Here is a 20883-nt window from a genome sequence, read left to right as displayed (position 1 = left end):
TCCTCCTCCCTCCCTCCCAACATCTACCCATCCCTCTCCTCCCTCCCTCCTCCCTCCCCCTCCCTCCCTCCCTCCCTCCCTACACCCCTCCCTCCCTCCCTCCCTCCCTCCCTCCCTCCCTACATCTACCCCCTCCCTCCCTCCCTACATCTACCCATCCCTTTCCTCCCTCCCCTCCCTCCCTACATCTACCCATCCCTCTCCTCCCTCCCTCCCTCCCCCTCCCTACATCTACCCTCCCTCCCTCCCTCCCTCCCTCCCTCCCTACATCTACCCATCCCTCTCCTCCCTCCCTCCCATCCCTCCCTCCCTCCCTCCCTCCCTCCCTCCCTCCCTCCCTCCCTCCCTCCCTCCCTCCCTCCCTCCCTCCCTCCCTCCCTCCCTCCCTCCCTCCCTCCCTCCCTCCATCTACCCATCCCTCTCCTCCCTCCCTCCCTCCCTACATCTACCCTTCCCCTCTTCCCCTCCCTCCCTCCCTCCCTCCATCTTCACATCCCTCTCCCCTCCCTCCCTCCCTCCCTACATCTACCCATCCCTATCCTCCCTCCCTCCCTACATCTACACATCCCTCTCCTCCCTCCCTCCCTCCCTCCCCTACATCTACCCATCTACCCCTCCCTCCCAACATCTACCCATCCTCTCCCTCCCTCCCTCCCTCCCTCCCTCCCTCCCTCCCTCCCTCCCTCCCTCCCTCCCTCCCTCCCTCCTCCCTCCCTCCCTCCCTCCCTCCCCTCCCCCTACATCTACCCATCCCTTTCCTCCCTCCCTCGCTCCCTCCCTACATCTACCCATCCCTTTCCTCCCTCCCCTCCCTACATCTACCCATCCCCTCCTCCTCCCTCCCTCCCTCCCTCCCTCCCTACATCTTTACATTTACATTTACATTTAGGTCATTTAGCAGACGCTCTTATCCAGAGCGACTTACAAATTGGTGAATTCACCTTCTGACATCCAGTGGAACAGCCACTTTACAATAGTGCATCTAAATCATTTAAGGGGGGGGGTGAGAAGGATTACTTATCCTATCCTAGGTATTCCTTGAAGAGGTGGGGTTTCAGGTGTCTCCGGAAGGTGGTGATTGACTCCGCTGTCCTGGCGTCGTGAGGGAGTTTGTTCCACCATTGGGGGGCCAGAGCAGCGAACAGTTTTGACTGGGCTGAGCGGGAACTGTACTTCCTCAGTGGTAGGGAGGCGAGCAGGCCAGAGGTGGATGAACGCAGTGCCCTTGTTTGGGTGTAGGGCCTGATCAGAGCCTGGAGGTACTGCGGTGCCGTTCCCCTCACAGTTCCGTAGGCAAGCACCATGGTCTTGTAGCGGATGCGAGCTTCAACTGGAAGCCAGTGGAGAGAGCGGAGAAGCGGGGTGATGTGAGAGAACTTGGGAAGGTTGAACACCAGACGGGCTGCGGCGTTCTGGATGAGTTGTAGGGGTTTAATGGCACAGGCAGGGAGCCCAGCCAACAGCGAGTTGCAGTAATCCAGACGGGAGATGACAAGTGCCTGGATTAGGACCTGCGCCGCTTCCTGTGTGAGGCAGGGTCGTACTCTGCGGATGTTGTAGAGCATGAACCTACAGGAACGGGCCACCGCCTTGATGTTAGTTGAGAACGACAGGGTGTTGTCCAGGATCACGCCAAGGTTCTTAGCGCTCTGGGAGGAGGACACAATGGAGTTGTCAACCGTGATGGCGAGATCATGGAACGGGCAGTCCTTCCCCGGGAGGAAGAGCAGCTCCGTCTTGCCGAGGTTCAGCTTGAGGTGGTGATCCGTCATCCACACTGATATGTCTGCCAGACATGCAGAGATGCGATTCGCCACCTGGTCATCAGAAGGGGGAAAGGAGAAGATTAATTGTGTGTCGTCTGCATAGCAATGATAGGAGAGACCATGTGAGGTTATGACAGAGCCAAGTGACTTGGTGTATAGCGAGAATAGGAGAGGGCCTAGAACAGAGCCCTGGGGGACACCAGTGGTGAGAGCGCGTGGCGAGGAGACAGATTCTCGCCACGCCACCTGGTAGGAGCGACCTGTCATGTAGGACGCAATCCAAGCGTGGGCCGCGCCGGAGATGCCCAACTCGGAGAGGGTGGAGAGGAGGATCTGATGGTTCACAGTATCGAAGGCAGCCGATAGGTCTAGAAGGATGAGAGCAGAGGAGAGAGAGTTAGCTTTAGCAGTGCGGAGCGCCTCCGTGATACAGAGAAGAGCAGTCTCAGTTGAATGACTAGTCTTGAAACCTGACTGATTTGGATCAAGAAGGTCATTCTGAGAGAGATAGCAGGAGAGCTGGCCAAGGACGGCACGTTCAAGAGTTTTGGAGAGAAAAGAAAGAAGGGATACTGGTCTGTAGTTGTTGACATCGGAGGGATCGAGTGTAGGTTTTTTCAGAAGGGGTGCAACTCTCGCTCTCTTGAAGACGGAAGGGACGTAGCCAGCGGTCAGGGATGAGTTGATGAGCGAGGTGAGGTAAGGGAGAAGGTCTCCGGAAATGGTCTGGAGAAGAGAGGAGGGGATAGGGTCAAGCGGGCAGGTTGTTGGGCGGCCGGCCGTCACAAGAAGCGAGATTTCATCTGGAGAGAGAGGGGAGAAAGAGGTCAGAGCACAGGGTAGGGCAGTGTGAGCAGAACCAGCGGTGTCGTTTGACTTAGCAAACGAGGATCGGATGTCGTCGACCTTCTTTTCAAAATGGTTGACGAAGTCATCTGCAGAGAGGGAGGAGGGGGGAGGGGGAGGAGGATTCAGGAGGGAGGAGAAGGTGGCAAAGAGCTTCCTAGGGTTAGAGGCAGATGCTTGGAATTTAGAGTGGTAGAAAGTGGCTTTAGCAGCAGAGACAGAGGAGGAAAATGTAGAGAGGAGGGAGTGAAAGGATGCCAGGTCCGCAGGGAGGCGAGTTTTCCTCCATTTCCGCTCGGCTGCCCGGAGCACTGTTCTGTGAGCTCGCAATGAGTCGTCGAGCCACGGAGCGGGAGGGGAGGACCGAGCCGGCCTGGAGGATAGGGGACATAGAGAGTCAAAGGATGCAGAAAGGGAAGAGAGGAGGGTTGAGGAGGCAGAATCAGGAGATAGGTTGGAGAAGGTATGAGCAGAGGGAAGAGATGATAGGATGGAAGAGGAGAGAGTAGCGGGGGAGAGAGAGCGAAGGTTGGGACGGCGCGATACCATCCGAGTAGGGGCAGTGTGGGAAGTGTTGGATGAGAGCGAGAGGGAAAAGGATACAAGGTAGTGGTCGGAGACTTGGAGGGGAGTTGCAATGAGGTTAGTGGAAGAACAGCATCTAGTAAAGATGAGGTCGAGCGTATTGCCTGCCTTGTGAGTAGGGGGGGAAGGTGAGAGGGTGAGGTCAAAAGAGGAGAGGAGTGGAAAGAAGGAGGCAGAGGACTGTGAGAGGTGAGCCGTCCTCATGAAAGGAGCTTATCAAGGCATCAAGCTCATTGATGAACTCTCCGAGGGAACCTGGAGGGCGATAAATGATAAGGATGTTAAGCTTGAAAGGGCTGGTAACTGTGACAGCATGGAATTCAAAGGAGGCGATAGACAGATGGGTAAGGGGAGAAAGAGAGAATGACCACTTGGGAGAGATGAGGATCCCGGTGCCACCACCCCGCTGACCAGAAGCTCTCGGGGTGTGCGAGAACACGTGGGCGGACGAAGAGAGAGCAGTAGGAGTAGCAGTGTTATCTGTGGTGATCCATGTTTCCGTCAGTGCCAAGAAGTCGAGGGACTGGAGGGAGGCATAGGCTGAGATGAAGTCTGCCTTGTTGGCCGCAGATCGGCAGTTCCAGAGGCTACCGGAGACCTGGAACTCCACGTGGGTCGTGCGCGCTGGGACCACCAGATTAGGGTGGCCGCGGCCACGCGGTGTGGAGCGTTTGTATGGTCTGTGCAGAGAGGAGAGAACAGGGATAGATAGACACATAGTTGACAGGCTACAGAAGAGGCTACGCTAATGCAAAGGAGATTGGAATGACAAGTGGACTACACATCTCGAATGTTCAGAAAGTTAAAATTTAGTAGCAAGTATCTTATTGACTAAAATGATTGAAATGATACAGTACTGCTGGAGTAGGCTAGCTGGCAGTGGCTGCGTTGTTGACTTTGTAGGCTAGCTGGCAGTGGCTGCGTTGTTGACACTACACTAATCAAGTCGTTCCGTCGAGTGTAATAGTTTCTACAGTGCTGCTATTCGGGGGCTAGCTGGCTAGCTAGCAGTGTTGATTGCGTTACGTTACGTTAAAAGAACGACAATAGCTGGCTAGCTGACCTAGAAAATCGCTCTAGACTACACAATTGTCTTAGATACAAAGATGGCTATGTAGCTAGCTAGCTACGATCAAACAAATCAAACCGTTGTACTGTAATGAAGTGAAATGAAAATGTGATACTACCTGTGGAGTGAAGCGGAATGTTGACCGGGTAGTTGAAGTTCTATTCGGTAGAGGTTGGCTAGCTGTTGGCTAGCTAGCTAGCAGTATCTCCTACGTTAAGGACGACAAACAGCTGGCTAGCTAACCTCGGTAAATTAAGATAATCACTCTAAGTCTACACACTCTAAACTACACAATTATCTTGGAAACGAAGACAGCAAAGACAACTATGTAGCTAGCTAACACTACACTAATCGAGTCGTTCAGTTGAGTGTAATAGTTTCTACAGTGCTGGTGGACGGTAGACGTTAGCTAGCTGCTTAGCTAGCTGCTGGGCAGATAGCAGTGTAGACTACGTTAGGACGACGAAATACGATAATTACGCAATTATCTTTGATACAAAGACGGCTATGTAGCTAGCTAAGAAGAAATTGCTAAGATTAGACAAATCAAACCGTTGTACTATAATGAAATGTAATGAAAAGTTATACTACCTGCAGACAGATGTGTAGATGCGACCGCTCGCTCCAACCCGGAACCGGAAGCTACATCTACCCATCCCTTTCCTCCCTCCCTCCCTCCCTCCCTCCCTCCCTCCCTCCCTCCCTCCCTCCCTCCCTCCCTCCCTCCCTCCCTCCCTCCCTCCCTCCCTCCCTACATCTACCCTCCCTCTCTTCCCTCCCTCCCTCCCTCCATCTTCACATCCCTCTCCTCCCTCCCTCCCTCCCTACATCTACCCATCCCTATCCTCCCTCCCTCCCTCCCTACATCTACCCTCCCTCTCCTCCCTCTCTCCCTACATCTACCCATCCCTATCCCCCTCCCTCCCTCCCCTCCCTCCATCTCCCTCCATCCCTCTCCCTCCCTCCTCTCCCTCCATCTACCCATCCCTCCCTTCCTCCCTCCCTCCCTCATCTCCCCCTCCCTCCCTCCCTCCCTCCCTCCCTCCCTACATCCCTACCCCTCCCTCCCTCCCTCCCTCCCTCCCTCCCTCCCTCCATCTAACCCATCCCTCTCCTCCCTCCCTCCCTCCCTACATCTACCCATCCCTCTCCTCCCTCCCTCCCTCCATCTACCCATCCCTCTCCTCCCTCCCTACATCTACCCTTCCCCTCTCTCCCTCCCTCCCTCCCTCCATCTTCACATCCCTCTCCTCCCTCCCTCCCTCCCCACATCTACCCATCCCTATCCTCCCTCCCCTCCCTACATCTACCCATCCCTCTCCTCCCTCTCTCCCTACATCTACCCATCCCTCTCCTCCCTCCATCTACACATCCCTCTCCCTCCCTCCCTCCCTCCCTCCCTCCCTCCCTCCCTCCCTCCCTCCCTCCCTCCCTCCCTCCCTCCCTCCCTCCCTCCCTCCCTCTACATCTACCCATCCCTCCCTCCCTCCCTCCCTCCCTCCATCCCTCCCTCCCTCCATCCCCCTCCCTCCCTCCCTCCCTCCCTCCCTCCCTCCCTCCCCCTCCCTCCCTCCCTCCCTCCTCTACCCATCCCTTTCCCCTCCCTCCCTACATCCCTCCCTCCCTCCCTCCCTCCCTCCCTCCCTCCCCTCCCTCCCTCCCTCCCTCCCTCCCTCCCTCCCTCCCTCCCTCCCCTCCCTCCCTCTCCCTCTACCCATCCCTTTCCTCCCTCCCTCCCTACATCTACCCATCCCTCTCCTCCCTCCCTCCCTCCCTCCCTCCCTCCCTCCCTCCCTCCCTCCCTCCCTCCCTCCCTCCCTCCCTCCCTCCCTCCCTCCTACTACATACCCATCCCTTTCCTCCCTCCCTCCCTACATCTACCCATCCCTCCCTCCCTCCCCTCCCTCCCTCCCTCCCTCCCTCCCCCTCCCTCCCTCCCTCCCTCCCTCCCTCCCTCCCTCCCTCCCCTCCCTCCCTCCCTCCCTCCCTCCCTCCCTCCCTCCATCTACCCATCCCTCTCCTCCCTCCCTCCCTCCCTACATCTACCCTTCCCCCATCTTCCTCCCTCCCTACATCTACCATCCCTCCCTCCCTCCCTCCCTCCCTACATCTACCCATCCCTTTCCTCCCTACCTCCCCCTCCCTCCCTCCCTCCCTCCCTCCCTCCCTCCCTCCCTCCCTCCCTCCCTCCCTCCCCCTCCCTCCCTCCCTCCCTCCATCTACCCATCCCTCCCTCCCTCCCTCCCTCCCTCCCTCCCTCCCTCCCTCCCTCCCTCCCTCCCTCCCTCCCTCCTCCCTCCCTCCCTCCCTCCATCTACCCATCCCTCTCCTCCCTCCCTCCCTCCCTACATCTACCCTTCCCTCTTCCTCCCTCCCTCCATCTTCACATCACTCCCTCCCTCCCTCCCTCCCTACCCATCCCTATCCTCCCTCCCTCCCTACATCTACCCATCCCTCCCTCCCTCATCTACCCACCCCTCCCTCCCTCCCCTCCTCCCCATCCCTCTCCTCCCCTCCCTCCCTCCCTCCCTCCCTCCCTCCCTCCCTCCCCCTCCCTCCCTCCCCTCCCTCCCTCCCCATCTACCCATCCCTCCCTCCCTCCCTCCCTCCCTCCCTCCCTCCCTCCCTCCCTCCATCCCTACCCCCTCCCCTACCCATCCCTCTCCTCCCTCCCTCCCTCCCTACATCTACCCTCCCTCTTCTCCCTCCCTCCATCTTCACATCCCTCTCCTCCCTCCCTCCCTCCCTACATCTAGCCATCCATCTCTGCTTTGGCTCTCTCCCCTCTGCAGCTCTCATGGTTTTCTTCTGCATTCCTCCCTCTCCCCCTCCACCCCCTCATTCCCCTCTCTCTATCTCTCTCTTTCTCCTCCACTGCGTGCCCCCATTCCTATCTCTCTCTCTCCTTATTTTGCTCCCTCTCTCTTTGTCTGTCTTTGCTGCTGTCCCTGTATCCCTGCATTCCCCCTCCACATCCCTCTCTCACTGCTCCACTGCATGCCTCTCCCCCTCCCTCCTTCCTCTTCCTCTCTTTGGTTGTCTCTGCAGCTGCATTCTGCCTCCTATTCCTGCATATGTATTTCTCTTCAAAGCTTCTATTGTGGCTGATGACTTGCAGTAGCTTTGCAGCAAATCCGTCACATGAGACATTCCGTTTGCATTGTGTGTGTACTAGTATTTAGATCATTGGGACTGCATTCCTGTGTGTGTACTAGTATTTAGATCATTGGGACTGCATTCCTGTGTGTGTACTAGTATTTAGATCATTGGGACTGCATTCCTGTGTGTGTACTAGTATTTAGATCAGTGGGACTGCATTCCTGTGTGTGTACTAGTATTTAGATCAGTGGGACTGCATTCCTGTGTGTGTACTAGTATTTAGATCAGTGGGACTGCATTCCTGTGTGTGTACTAGTATTTAGATCAGTGGGACTGCATTCCTGTGTGTGTACTAGTATTTAGATCATTGGGGCTGCATTCCTGTGTGTGTACTAGTATTTAGATCAGTGGGACTGCATTCCTGTGTGTGTACTAGTATTTAGATCAGTGGGACTGCATTCCTGTGTGTGTACTAGTATTTAGATCAGTGGGACTGCATTCCTGTGTGTGTACTAGTATTTAGATCATTGGGACTGCATTCCTGTGTGTGTACTAGTATTTAGATCAGTGGGACTGCATTCCTGTGTGTACTAGTATTTAGATCAGTGGGACTGCATTCCTGTGTGTGTACTAGTATTTAGATCAGTGGGACTGCATTCCTGTGTGTGTACTAGTATAGGACCTGTGCCACTTTGTTTATTTGATTTTTTATTTAACCAGGTAGACCAGTTGAGAACAAGGTCTCATTTACAACTGTGACCTGGCCAAGATAAAGCAAAGCATTGTGACACAGACAACACAAACTTACACATGGAATAACATGGAATAAACAATAAACAAGCCAATAACACAATAAACAAGTCAATGACACAGTAGAAAAAAGAAAGTGTATATACTGTATGATGGTGTGTGTTTATGCATGTGAAGCGTGCCTTTGATTATCACACAGTGGGTCCAGCACACTCATGCATCAAACAGTTGATATGTATTGGCCCACTTCAATATGTCCAGGAATCGTAGGCTAGTTAGCCTACTCTCCTCTCCATAGTAATGGGCACCTCACTATGTCCTGGCTCCTATCCTCCTATAGGCTACATCCCCCTCTCCTTCCTTCTTCTTTCTCTCTCTCTCTCTCTCTCTCTCTCTCTCTCTCTCTCTCTCTTTCTCTCACTGACTGACTAACTGTCTGTTCCTCTATCCACAGCCATATACAGTAGCCAGTGAGTGTAGTCAATAGCAGATTCTCTCCCTCATCTCTCTCCACATCCGTCCAGCTTACAGACTTACCCTTTACAATTGAATTATGATTCTGTATGTACGTTGATTGCAGTATGCCATAGTGGATGACCTAAATTGAAACACAGGCCTAGCATATTAGCGATGAAACCAATGTATGGGGTGTGTGTGTGCATGCATGTGTGTATGTCAGTGTGTGTGTATGATGTGTCATCACAAAATGAAAACTGTTCGGGAGCAAATAACTGCAGATGTCAGCGAACTGGGAAAATCTCTACAGATTGGTCCAATGAAATATTGTATTGAGAATCTGTAGTTATTATGGCTCAATAATGTCAGTGAATCAAAGGCCTGTCAGAATATGAATGACTATTCCTGGCTGATAGCAGTAGATAAGATTAATATGATTCTTTAATCACATTTAATATGATTAATGACATTGGAATGTAACCATTTGGTGCCAATAAGACTATTAGAGCCATGCAAACAGAGGCTTACCTGTGTGTCCTAAACTAAAGCTATGTCCTCAGAGGGTCTGAGGTAAAAGTTGCCTTCACTCCCCAGGGAAGGAGGGAAGAAAGAGAGGGAGGGAAGGAGGAGTTGAAGATCAGGACAACCAGAGAGAACGCATACACCTAACATGAGGCTATAGGAACCAAATCTGTGGCCATGTTGACAATGAGCAGAGCAGGCCACTCATTACACGTCTCTTCTGTCATAGCAACATTTGACTCCCCACATTTCTTGGAATGTTAGATTTTTGCTGTAGCCCTAATTTGTACCTGGGCCTAATTTTAACCTACACCAGACAATGATTGGGGTAAATGATAGAGGCAGACAATTTTTTCTGACAGGAAGAAATGGTGAGGATTTGAGTTAGCCTAGCTATAGATAGTTTATGGTCAAAAAGAAAGGAGAGGAAGAAATATTTAGGGAAGGAGAGAGCGAGGGATCAGGGGAGAGTGAGGAGTGTTGTAATGCAGATAGTGAATACATTTAGTCTTTCCCCAGACTGCTCTGCAGCCACCATTCACTACTTTAATCTAATTAGCTTTCAGGACACTCCTGTCTCAGGACACCTCTCTTGTTGCCCAGCCGTTCCTTGCCAGTGTTTCCCTTGGAGTGTGTGACAAACGGACAGTCCCAGTGTGTGTGTGTGTGTGTGTGTGTGTGTGTGTGTGTGTGTGTGTGTGTGTGTGTGTGTGTGTGTGTGTGTGTGTGTGTGTGTGTGTGTGTGTGTGTGTGTGTGTGAGGGGGGGGGCTGTTTGCGATTGCATTTATGCATGAGCGCACACACGTGTGTTTGTGTGCATGCGTGTATGCACGCTTGTATGTGGATGTGTGTGTGCACAGGGAGTGAGAGGAAAGAGACATCACAGCAGAAGCGTGACCAGTAGACAATCAGCCATACTGTTAATTATAAGTGCCTACATGAACCTTTCTGGCTCCACTTCATTCATTAGTCCTGTTCCCAACCATACCCAGAGAGACAGAGAGAGAGAGAGGGGTGCTACGTAACACATGAGTCCAGATGATCAGATGATCTCGGCAGTATCTTCCTACTGTACAGTACAGTACAGTATTACACTCCACAGCTGTTGTGGGACTAGGGGAGAATATATAGGCCAGTATACCGCACCCCACGCAACATAGGCCAACACGCATAGAATTAAACACTAAAACATCTCAGCTCACCATACTACACACTGAACACAGATACAGCCCAATTCACACACAGTCAAACAACCCGTTACACTGTAAGCCCAACACATTTACAACAGAAACACAAAGTCAGACTAACACATTAAAAACTAAACTGTTCACATGGCATGCAGAACAACCAGACACATACACATTCAGAGAAAGAATCCACACCTACAAAGACATACAGTAGGTATATAGAGATGCCAAAAAGGACTTCAGACAAACTCTCTCTCTCTCACATGCACACACATACACACACACACACACCACGCACACACACCACACACACACACACACACACACACACACACACACACACACACACACACACACACACGCACACACACCACACACACACACACACACACACACACACACACACACACACACACACACACACACACACACACACACACACACACACACACACACACACACACACACACACACGCTCCTTCTCTCAGAACTCTGGGTCCAACCTCACCACAGCCAGCCCAGCCCCACTTGGCCCGGGCCTGTTTATGGGATGGGGAGTGGTTGTTGAGAGGCTGGAGTCAGCAGATCTTGGCTTGATCGATGGCATCGTTTGCAGTTCTTTTCCAGTAAGAGCTTTAAGCTGGGACTAGAAGACAACTATTTGGCCACAGATTGGAGAGAGGGGAGAGGAACACAGGAAGGAAGGAACAGACACAAACACTGGGATATCTGACTGTCACCGTCAGTCAGGGGCTCTTAGTTACTCTAACTGGAAGTGGTACAGTAGTTAGTACTTTTTGAAATGTTGAAAAACTTAATGACATTTGAAGTTTTTTAGTTATTAGGCTATTCAGACCTGGTCATTGAATTCCATTTGATATTTTTCACACATTCCGTAATAGTTGTGAAATATGTCTTCTCATTAGTAAAAGAGGCATGTACATGTGCTTTAGTGGAAGAGATTAAAGGTCATGGTTGACTTAAAGACATGCTCTGGAACTTTGCCGAGTACTAAGTATTTTTTAAACCTCCCGCTTTGGGCTGGATATGTCAATGTGTAGTTCATTCATGCAGAATCTATGAGCAGAATTAATTTCACCTCAACTAGCCACAAAATCCCTACTTTGAAAGTGACTGTTTTCCCTACATTTCCCCCAAGAGGGCCAGCTCCCTAGCAAGTTCTAGCCAAAGAGCTTCAGCCCTTCACTAGCAAGATACACACACACAGGAGAGAGAGAGAGCCTTGACGTGGTGCACATATCTGCACCTGTGTGACATAGTAAGCAATTTTACTTTGAGAACTACTGGCTAAAAAGTATGCAAATTACTAAAGAATCAGAATTCTCTGCCTTACTTTAAACAATGCTACCTAATATAATGTTTACATACCCTACATTATTCATCTCATATGTATACATATATACTGTACTCTATATCATCTACTGCATCTTTATGTAATACATGTATCACTAGCCACTTTAACTATGCCACTTTGTTTACATACTCATCTCATATGTATATACTGTACTCAATACCATCTACTGTATCTTGCCTATGCCGCTCTGTACCATCACTCATTCATATATCTTTATGTACATATTCTTTATCCCTTACACTTGTGTGTATAAGGTAGTAGTTTTGGAATTGTTAGCTAGATTACTTGTTGGTTATTACTGCATTGTCGGAACTAGAAGCACAAGCATTTCGCTACACTCGCATTAACATCTGCTAACCATGTGTATGTGACAAATAACATTTGATTTGATTTGATTTGATTTAGTATGTGCATAAAACACACGGTCAGCACATCTTAGGATATACCGTTTATACCTCAGTAACAAATAAGTTACCAATATTGGTTTACCCTCTTGTTGATTGCTTTTGGGAGGAAATGCACAGAGTACTCCTTATGGTGCCATGTTAAAGTGGGTTTAAACTTGAAAACTTCTTGTGGTCGTAATACAACAGAATTCTTCTTGTAGTGAATGGGCATGGCAAACTGAAGCAGCAAGTTCCATAAAATGAGTGGAGCCACCTTGTGTGTCCTGTGACTCAGAGATGAGGCCTGCAGTGACTCAGAGATCAGATCAGCCAATGAACAGTCAGCTTAGTGTACCTTAGTCATGACTTCCCATTTCTGTTATCTCAGCATGGGATGTACTGTATGTGTCATGAAACCCTGATGAAGGCAGCATAATTACATCGGAGCCATGAGATTGTGCAGCTTTTCTTTTCTACATGTCCTGTATGTGTCATGCCTTGCATTGCTCTTGTTAATGCATCTCTCTCTCTCTCTCTCTCTCTCTCTCTCTCTCTCTCTCTCTCTCTCTCTCTCTCTCTCTCTCTCTCTCTCCAGACGTTTATAGTCCTAAACAAAGGGAAAACAATCTTCCGCTTCCACGCCACGGACTCCTTGTACGTCATCAGCCCTTTTAGTCTCTTTAGGCGAATAGCAATTAAGATTTTGATACACTCATATCCTTTCAAGTGGTGCATTGTCTTGCTTTGAAATTATGATTTTGTTGTTTATCATGGGGAAATTACAGAGCATGTACATGTACTTCTTCAATGTACTGTACATAATATTAAGGTTGAAGGAGATAGTGATTGTGATGTTTTCTTTTGATTGGTTGAAGAATCAGAGAAGAGGTGATACAGGCCAAATCATCCTTGTGCATTGATCTGGATCTTGTGACCCACACTGTCCGGAAAAATCTTTCCTCCCTTATCCGGATACCCTGGATCCACATCTCGTTAAATATTTAATGGATGGGGCCACTGCATCGCAGTGCTTGAGACGGCACTACAGACCTGGGTTCGATCCCAGGCTGTATCACAACCGGCCGTGATTGGGAGTCCCATAGGGCGGTGCACAATTGGCCCAGCGTCATCCAGGTTAGGGGAGGGTTTGGTCGAGGGGGCTTTTCTTGGCTCATCGCGCTCTAGCAACTCCTTGTGGCAGGCTAGGCACCTGCAGGCTGACCTCGGTCATCAGTTAAACGGTGTTTCCTCCGTTTGAGGCGGGTCATGTTTCGGAGGAAGCATGACTTGACCTTTGCCTCCTGAGCCCGTTGGGGAGTTGCAGTGATGAGACAAGATCGATATTGCGGAGAAAAAAAGGGTTAAAATCAAATTTGAAAAATAATGGATGAACTGTGTTATTGTAGAGTGTCTCACAGTTTATTCAACTATGTTCCTACTGTATGTTGATGGGTGGTGGAGTTTATATGGTCATCAACCTTTTCTTAACTCTCTTCCCTGTTACGGTATTCAGTATGATCATCATGAGCACCATTTTGACCAACTGTGTTTTCATGACATTTAGTGATCCTCCAGAATGGAACAAGATAGTAGAGTAAGTATTGATTTATAACTCCCTGTGCACATTCATAAACTGTTTAGAACACATTTATAAACAAATATGCATTTATTCACATATCTCACCCTTTCACTGTCTCTCGTCTTATTGTGCTCTAGATATACCTTCACAGGTATCTACACCTTCGAATCACTTACCAAGATTGTGGCGCGAGGCTTTTGTATAGATGGGTTCACTTTTCTACGAGATCCATGGAACTGGCTGGACTTCATGGTGATCTCTATGGCGTAAGTAGTCCACCTCCTCCCAATATTCCTCTCTCTACACCTCGATCTCTCTCTGCACTGCCATCTCTACCAGGGTGACAGGGTTGGGCCAGGCAGTACATTCCACACCAGAGAATTTTGCAAATCATGCAAAATAATCCAAGATGATGAAGCATCTCCAAATATTAATTCCACAAAATAGAATTAATTCAACTGAATCAATCAGTCAATAGGACATACAGTATATGTTAGTACAGGTACACTGCATTCAGAAAGTATTCAGACCCTTTGACTTATTCCCAATTTTGTTACGTTACCCTTATTGTAAAATGGATTCAATGTTTTTTTCCTCCTCATCAATCTGCATACAATACCCAATAATGACGAAGCAAAAACAGGTTTTTATACATTTTTGGAAATGTATTTTTTTTAAAGCTACTGAAATTTCACATTTACATAAGTATTCAGACCTTTTACTCAGTACTTGTTTGAAGCATCTTTGGCAGCGATTACAGCGATTATGATGCTACAAGCTTGGCACGCCTGTATTTGGGGAGTTTCTCTCATTCTTCACTGCAGATCCTCTCAAGCTCTGTCAGGTTGGATGGGGAGCGATGCTGCAAAGCTATTTTCAAGTCTCTCCAGAGATGTTCGACCAGGTTCAAGTCTGGGCTCTAGCTGGGTCACTCAAGGAAATTGTCCAGACTTGTCCAAAATCCACTCCTGCGTTGTCTTCACTGTGTGCTTAGGGTCATTGTCCTGTTGGAAGGTGAACTTTCACCCCAGTCTGAGGTCCTGAGTGCTCTGGAGCAGGTTTTCATCAAGGATCTCTCTGTACTTTGCTCCTTTCATCTTTCCCTCGATCCTGACTAGTCTCCCAGTCCCTGTCGCTGATAAACATCCCCACACCATGATGCTGCCATCGCCATGCTTTACCGTCGGGATGGTGCCAGGTTTCCTCCAGATGTGATGCTTGACATTCAGGCCAAATAGTTCAATCTTGGTTTTATCAGATCACAGAATCTCGTTTCTCATGGTCTGAGAGTCCTTTAGGTGCCTTTTGGCAAACTCCAAGCGGGGTGTCATGTGCCTTTTATTGAGGAGTGGCTTCTGTCTGGCCACTACACCATAAAGGCTTGATTGGTGGAGTTCTGCAGAGATGGCTGTCCTTCTGGAAGGTTCTCCCATCTCCACAGAGGAACTCTGGAGCTCTGTCAGAGTGATCATTGGGTTCTTGGTCACCTCCCTGACCAAAATGCCCCGGTTTTCAGTTTGGCAGGGCGGCCAGCTCTCGGAGGAGTCTTGGTGGTTCCAAACTTCTTCCATTTAAGAATGATGGAGGCCACTGTGTTCTTGGGGACCTTCAATGTTGCAGAAGGTTTTTGGTACCCTTCTCCAGATTTGTGCCCCGACACAATCCTGTCTTCAAGCTCTACAGACAATTCCTTCCACCTCATGGCTTGGTTTTTGCTCTGACATGCACTGTCAACTGTGGGACATACAGACAGGTGTTTGCCTTTCCAAATCATGTACAATCAATTGAATTTACCACAGGTGGACTCACAGTCCACAGTTGTGGAAACATCTCAAAGATGATCAATAGAAACAGGATGCACCTGTGCTCAATTTCAAGTCTCATAGCAAAAGGTCTGAATTTGATATCAGTTTTTTATTTATTAATACATTTGAAACAATTCTAAAAACCTGTTTTTGCTTTGTCATTATGGGGTATTGTGTGTAGATTGATAAGAAAACAATTATATTTAATAGATTTTAGAATAAGGATGTAATGTAAGAAAATGGGGTTAGAATACTTTTCGAATGCACTGTATATTTGTAATGTTGAATTTTATGAGAATGACACACATATGCATGGGTTTGTTGAAAGAGAATCCATTTTCATGTGATGGCTCACTAGTTAAATTCTAGAGAGTGAGATAGCTCCTTGAAATGATGGAGAGTTTATACAGATGTGTAAATTCTAGAGAGTGAGATAGCTCCTTGAAATGATGTAGAGTTTATACAGATGTGTAAATTCTAGAGAGTGAGATAGCTCCTTGAAATGATGTAGAGTTTATACAGATGCGTACATTTTTTTATCTGGTTACTCTACTTGTATCCTCCTTTAAAATCAACATGTTGCAGAGGGGGGGGATATCCTACCAAAGAAGATGTTTTCAATGGTCAGGGATAGCAGTCTTTTTGGAATTTGCTAAAAGGAGATTTTGATGATTGAAGTTATGCAAATATTGTAATTGTTCTAGTTTGGCAAGGAATGATTGCCCTGCCCCAATTTTAGCACAACAATATGTTTTCTCTGATTTATCTGTGTAACATTTTGAAACATTTGGTTGAAACCTTTTGGGCCATACAGTGTATTTATTTATTTATTTTGTATTTTCCTATCTTCCTTTTTATTCCTTTATTTATTTTTGTATTTTCTTTCTTTCAAGGTTGGGGTCAATTCCGTTTCAATTCAGTCAGTTCAGGAAGTAAACTGAAATTCCAAATATTTTCAATAACAACATTTTTTAATTGGAATTTCAGTTTACTTACTGAATTGACTTAATTGAAATGGCATTTACCACAATCCTGCCTTCTTTCTCTCTTTCATTCTGGAACGACTGCTGAGTAACTATGATCTGATCCACTCTGCAGGTATATAACAGAGTTTGTAAACCTAGGCAATGTGTCAGCTCTGCGTACGTTCAGGGTTCTGAGGGCTTTGAAAACTATTTCTGTTATCCCAGGTAAGACTGTGCAGATGTGTGTGTGCGGGCGGGCGGGCGAGTTGCTGGGGTCAGTGTTAGGTGTGGTTTTGTTTTATGTTTCTTTTAGTTTACTCTTCCACCCTCGCTCCTCTCTCCTGGAGGGATAGGCGCTTCTCTCTCTCACTCTCTCTCTCTCGCTGTGGTGTCCCCTCCTCCTGTTGGTCATCTTCTTCAGTGGTGATGGTGCTGGTGTGGTGCACTTGGCATCCGTGTGTGTGACCTGTAGGTTTGTGTGTGTTCCCGTTTGTGTTTTGTGTCATGGTGTTTTGTTCTGTGTGTGATCCTACCCCGTTACAGATATGTAACAGAATTTGTGGACCTGGGGAATGTCTCGGCGCTGAGAACGTTCAGAGTTCTCCGAGCATTGAAAACTATTTCAGTCATTCCAGGTGAGACTCCCATTTACATACTAAGGCTGAGCTTATTTTGATTTCTCATTCAATGGATTCTCATAATTTCTTATTACTTTAGACTCTTAAAGAGGATGCCTCAGAAACGATAACTGTTTTGTTGACTTTTTATTTTCCAAACGATCAAAAATGGTAGCAATACATTTTTGATAGGCTTCGCAGTCTACTGGCAGTCTTGTGGTGTTAAGTTGAAAAGGTGCTCCTGATATGACATACTAGAAGACGAACAACCCATATAATACGCAGGTGGGATACACTGCAAATGTTGTATTAATGCTTGTATTTTAATAATATTCTCCCCCAAAGTGACATTAACAGATTCATACAGTATACTGAGAGCAGATCGTATGGGTAGGAGCCTGAGTTGTCCCCCAAGGAAAACGTCAGGCCCTAGTTGATAACGCTCCCATGGTAAAGAAAAACTCAGGGTCTTAGTATGAGGAGTAGTAAAAATGCAAAATAGTTATTATTATTGACATCTTAACCTCCAAGTCAAAGTGATAGACAAGGGTTTCACACTCACACATTGTATCTTATTTAGACCATGAGGATCTCTTCAGAGAGGTTCGATTCACTTTCCAACAGAGAGTCATGTGTTGACATCCACCAAATGAATGAATCGAGGTAAATACAGAACGTTTAGGTGATGAGTTTGTGTTCAAATTTCTACCTTAGTTGTTGTCACCATCTTTAAAATACATCACATTTCTGTATGAAGCCCTGACCATAACGGAGCACTCTGGAGAACAATGAATTCCTTAAGACTGCCAAGCCTAGTTTGACAACACACTTTATGCTGCATGAAGCTTTTCAAGACACCTGCTTTTTTATCTTACAACTTTGGCTTTTAAGGAGCTTCTTTACTTTGAATTCCATTCTGTTATGATTATAACAGTGAACTCCTAAATGTGGACTTTTAGTTTCTGAGAAGATCTTTGTTAATCCTGGGACATTAAGGCATAAACACAACAGAGAAAGTAACTAAGGAAATAAACACAGTGGTAACACAACTGATTTCAATCCAACAGTTCCAATGGTGCAAATATAACCCCCCCCCCCAGAGAAAAACTCATTGGAGATCCACCTGAAGGCTTTTTCTCTGGGGGGAGGGTTGAAAGTGTTGGGTTGAAAATCAGTTGTGTTATGTACACACACACACACACACACACACACACACACACACACTTAGTTAGCCTTTGGAGATTTTGTAGAACTTCGACTGCAGAACACTTTAATGGTGCAAAAGTGTTGTTGAACAAATGTCTGGGGCAGGAAGTAAATGTGAATTTGTGCATTAAATACATCTAGTCCAGTAAGTAGTGTTGGCTCAGTCTCCAGTGTAGGCCTCTGATCTAAAGGGGTCCCAACCTAAAAGGCTCACCCAGTGGGGATCACACCACACAGCACCAGTGGGACATGATGGGGGTGCCTAGGATGGGAACCATTCTAACCATGGGAACCAAGCTAAGTCACCATCCCGGTTGCCAGACAGACAGGTGATGATGACATGGAGTCAATTCCTTCAGCCTTGGCGTTTAAATGACCTGCATGCAACCTGCCATTCCCACTTGTCCCCACTTACCCTTGCCCCCCTCGTCTACCCTCTCTTCTCTTCCAACTTCTTCCTCTGACTGAACCCATTCCTGCGCTCTCTCTTCATTGTGCTGTGCTGCTGTATTTGGTCGATCTGGTGGATGTTTTGTAGTTGTTTTGATATCTATTATTTGAGAGTGGCCCCACTCTTTCCAAGGATGCTCTACACTGCCTGTGAAACTGAGACTTGAACAGAAAAATAACAAGGGCAAATTACAGAAAAATTACATTCACATAATGGTGTAAATTAACATAAACTTGTCATGAATTGGTATCCCTCCACAACTCCATCACCTATTAGTCTTAGAACTATTTTGGTGTAGCCTACCTCTGTGTCATTTTGTTGATTTAGAACATTTGGGGAATATTTTGATCATCACTGAAGTGTGTCAGTCTCATGGAAATCTCACGTAGGGGCACTCTCAATGTTGTTGTGTTTCTATGTTGTGGTGTTTGAAATGCTTGAATGTCTGATAATCTTCTTGCTGGTTTTTATGTGTCTTTAATTATTGTACTATTGTTTGATGTACAGTAACAGACAAATGTTTGGACACACCTACTCTTTCAAGGGTTTTTCTTTATTTTTTATATTTTCTAAATTGGAGAATAATAGTGAAGACATCAAAACTATGAAGTAACACATATGGAATCATGTAGTAACCAAAAAAGTGTTAAAAAACATAACATTTTATATTTGAGATTCTTCAAAGTAGCCACCCTTTGCCTTGATGACAGCTTGTCACACTGTTGGCGTTCTCTCAACCAGCTTCATGAGGTAGGAAGGCATTAACAGGTGTGCCTTGTTAAAAGTTCATTTGTGGAATTTCTTTCCTTCTTAATGCGTTTGTGCCAATCAGTTATGTTGTGACAAGGTAGGGGTGGTATACAGAATATAGCACAATTTGGTAAAATATCAAGTCCATATTATGTCAAGAACAGCTCAAATAAGCAAAGAGAAACGACAGTCCGTCATTACTTTAAGACATGAAGGTCAGTCACTCTGGAAAATGTCAAGAACTTTGAAAGTTTCGTCAAGTGCAGTCGCAAAAACCATCCAGCGCTATGATGAAACTGGCTCTCATGAGTGCCGCCACAGGAAAGGAAGACCCAGAGTTACCTCTGCTGCAGAGGATAAGTTCATTATAGTTGCCAGCCTCAGAAATTGCAGCCCAAATAAATGCTTCACAGAGTTCAATTAACAGACACAACTCAACATCAACTGTTCAGAGGAGACTGTGAATCAGGCCTTCATGGTCGAATTGCTGCAAAGAAACCTCTACTGAAGAACAACAATAATAAGAAGAGACTTGCTTGGGGCAAGAAACACGAGCAATGGACATTAGACCGGTGGAAATCTGTCCTTTGGTCTGATTAGTCCAAATTTGAGATTTTTGGTTTCAACCGCAGTGTCTTTGTGAGAGGCAGAGTAGAAGAACGGATGATCTCCACATGTGTGATTCCCACCGTGAAGCATGGAGGAGTATGTGTGATAGTGTGGGGGTGCTTTACTGGGGACACTGTCAATGACTTATTTATAATTCAAAGCACACTTAACCAGCATGGCTACCACAGCATTCTGCATCGATACGCCATCCCATCTGGTTTGTGCTTAGTGGGACTATTATTTGTTTTTCAACAGGACAATGACCCAACACATCTCTAGGCTGTGTAAAGGCTATTTGACCAAGAAGGAGAGTGATGGAGTGCTGCATCAGATGATCTGGACTCCACAATCACCTGACCTCAGCCCATTTGAGATGGTTTGGGATGAGATGGACCGCAGAGTGAATGAAAAGCAGCCAACAAGTGCTCTGCATATGTCGGAACTCCTTCAAGACTGTTGGAAAAGCATTCAAGTTGAAGCTGGTTAAGAGAATGCCAAGAGTGTGCAAAGCTATCATCAAGGCAAAGGGAGGCTACTTTGAAGAATCTCAAATATATTTTGATTTGTTAAACACTTTTTTGGTTACTACATGATTACATATGTGTCATCTCATGGTTTTGATGTCTTCACTATTATTCTACAATGTAGAAAATAGTACAAATAAAGAAAAACCCTTGAATGAGTAGGTGTGTCTAAACTTATGACTGGTACGGTAGTTATCAAGGATGCTATTCTCACTGTAATTTAGTTCAATATGACTTAACAGTAACTAACAATATAGAACACAATCACTATTGACATATCAGAGTGTTTGAAGTGAAAACCTTCCTTTCCTCATGGAAAATATATCAACCATACA

General features: G+C 47.2%; 1 protein-coding gene across 1 annotated transcript in view; it reads left to right on the top strand.

Annotated features, from left to right (window-relative positions):
- LOC135541882 (sodium channel protein type 8 subunit alpha-like) overlaps window positions 1-20883 on the top strand; it is a 152867-nt gene that overhangs the window by 44942 nt on the left and 87042 nt on the right. The window contains exons 3-6 of the mRNA XM_064968340.1: window positions 12638-12768; window positions 13556-13636; window positions 13759-13887; window positions 16935-17026. Of these exons, the coding sequence (XP_064824412.1) occupies window positions 12638-12768; window positions 13556-13636; window positions 13759-13887; window positions 16935-17026 (433 nt within the window). The remainder of the gene's footprint in view (window positions 1-12637; window positions 12769-13555; window positions 13637-13758; window positions 13888-16934; window positions 17027-20883) is intronic.

This window comes from Oncorhynchus masou, chromosome 6, assembly GCF_036934945.1.
Source record: "Oncorhynchus masou masou isolate Uvic2021 chromosome 6, UVic_Omas_1.1, whole genome shotgun sequence".
Classification (NCBI taxonomy): domain Eukaryota; kingdom Metazoa; phylum Chordata; class Actinopteri; order Salmoniformes; family Salmonidae; genus Oncorhynchus; species Oncorhynchus masou.
This window is presented reverse-complemented; position numbering and strand designations above follow the sequence as displayed.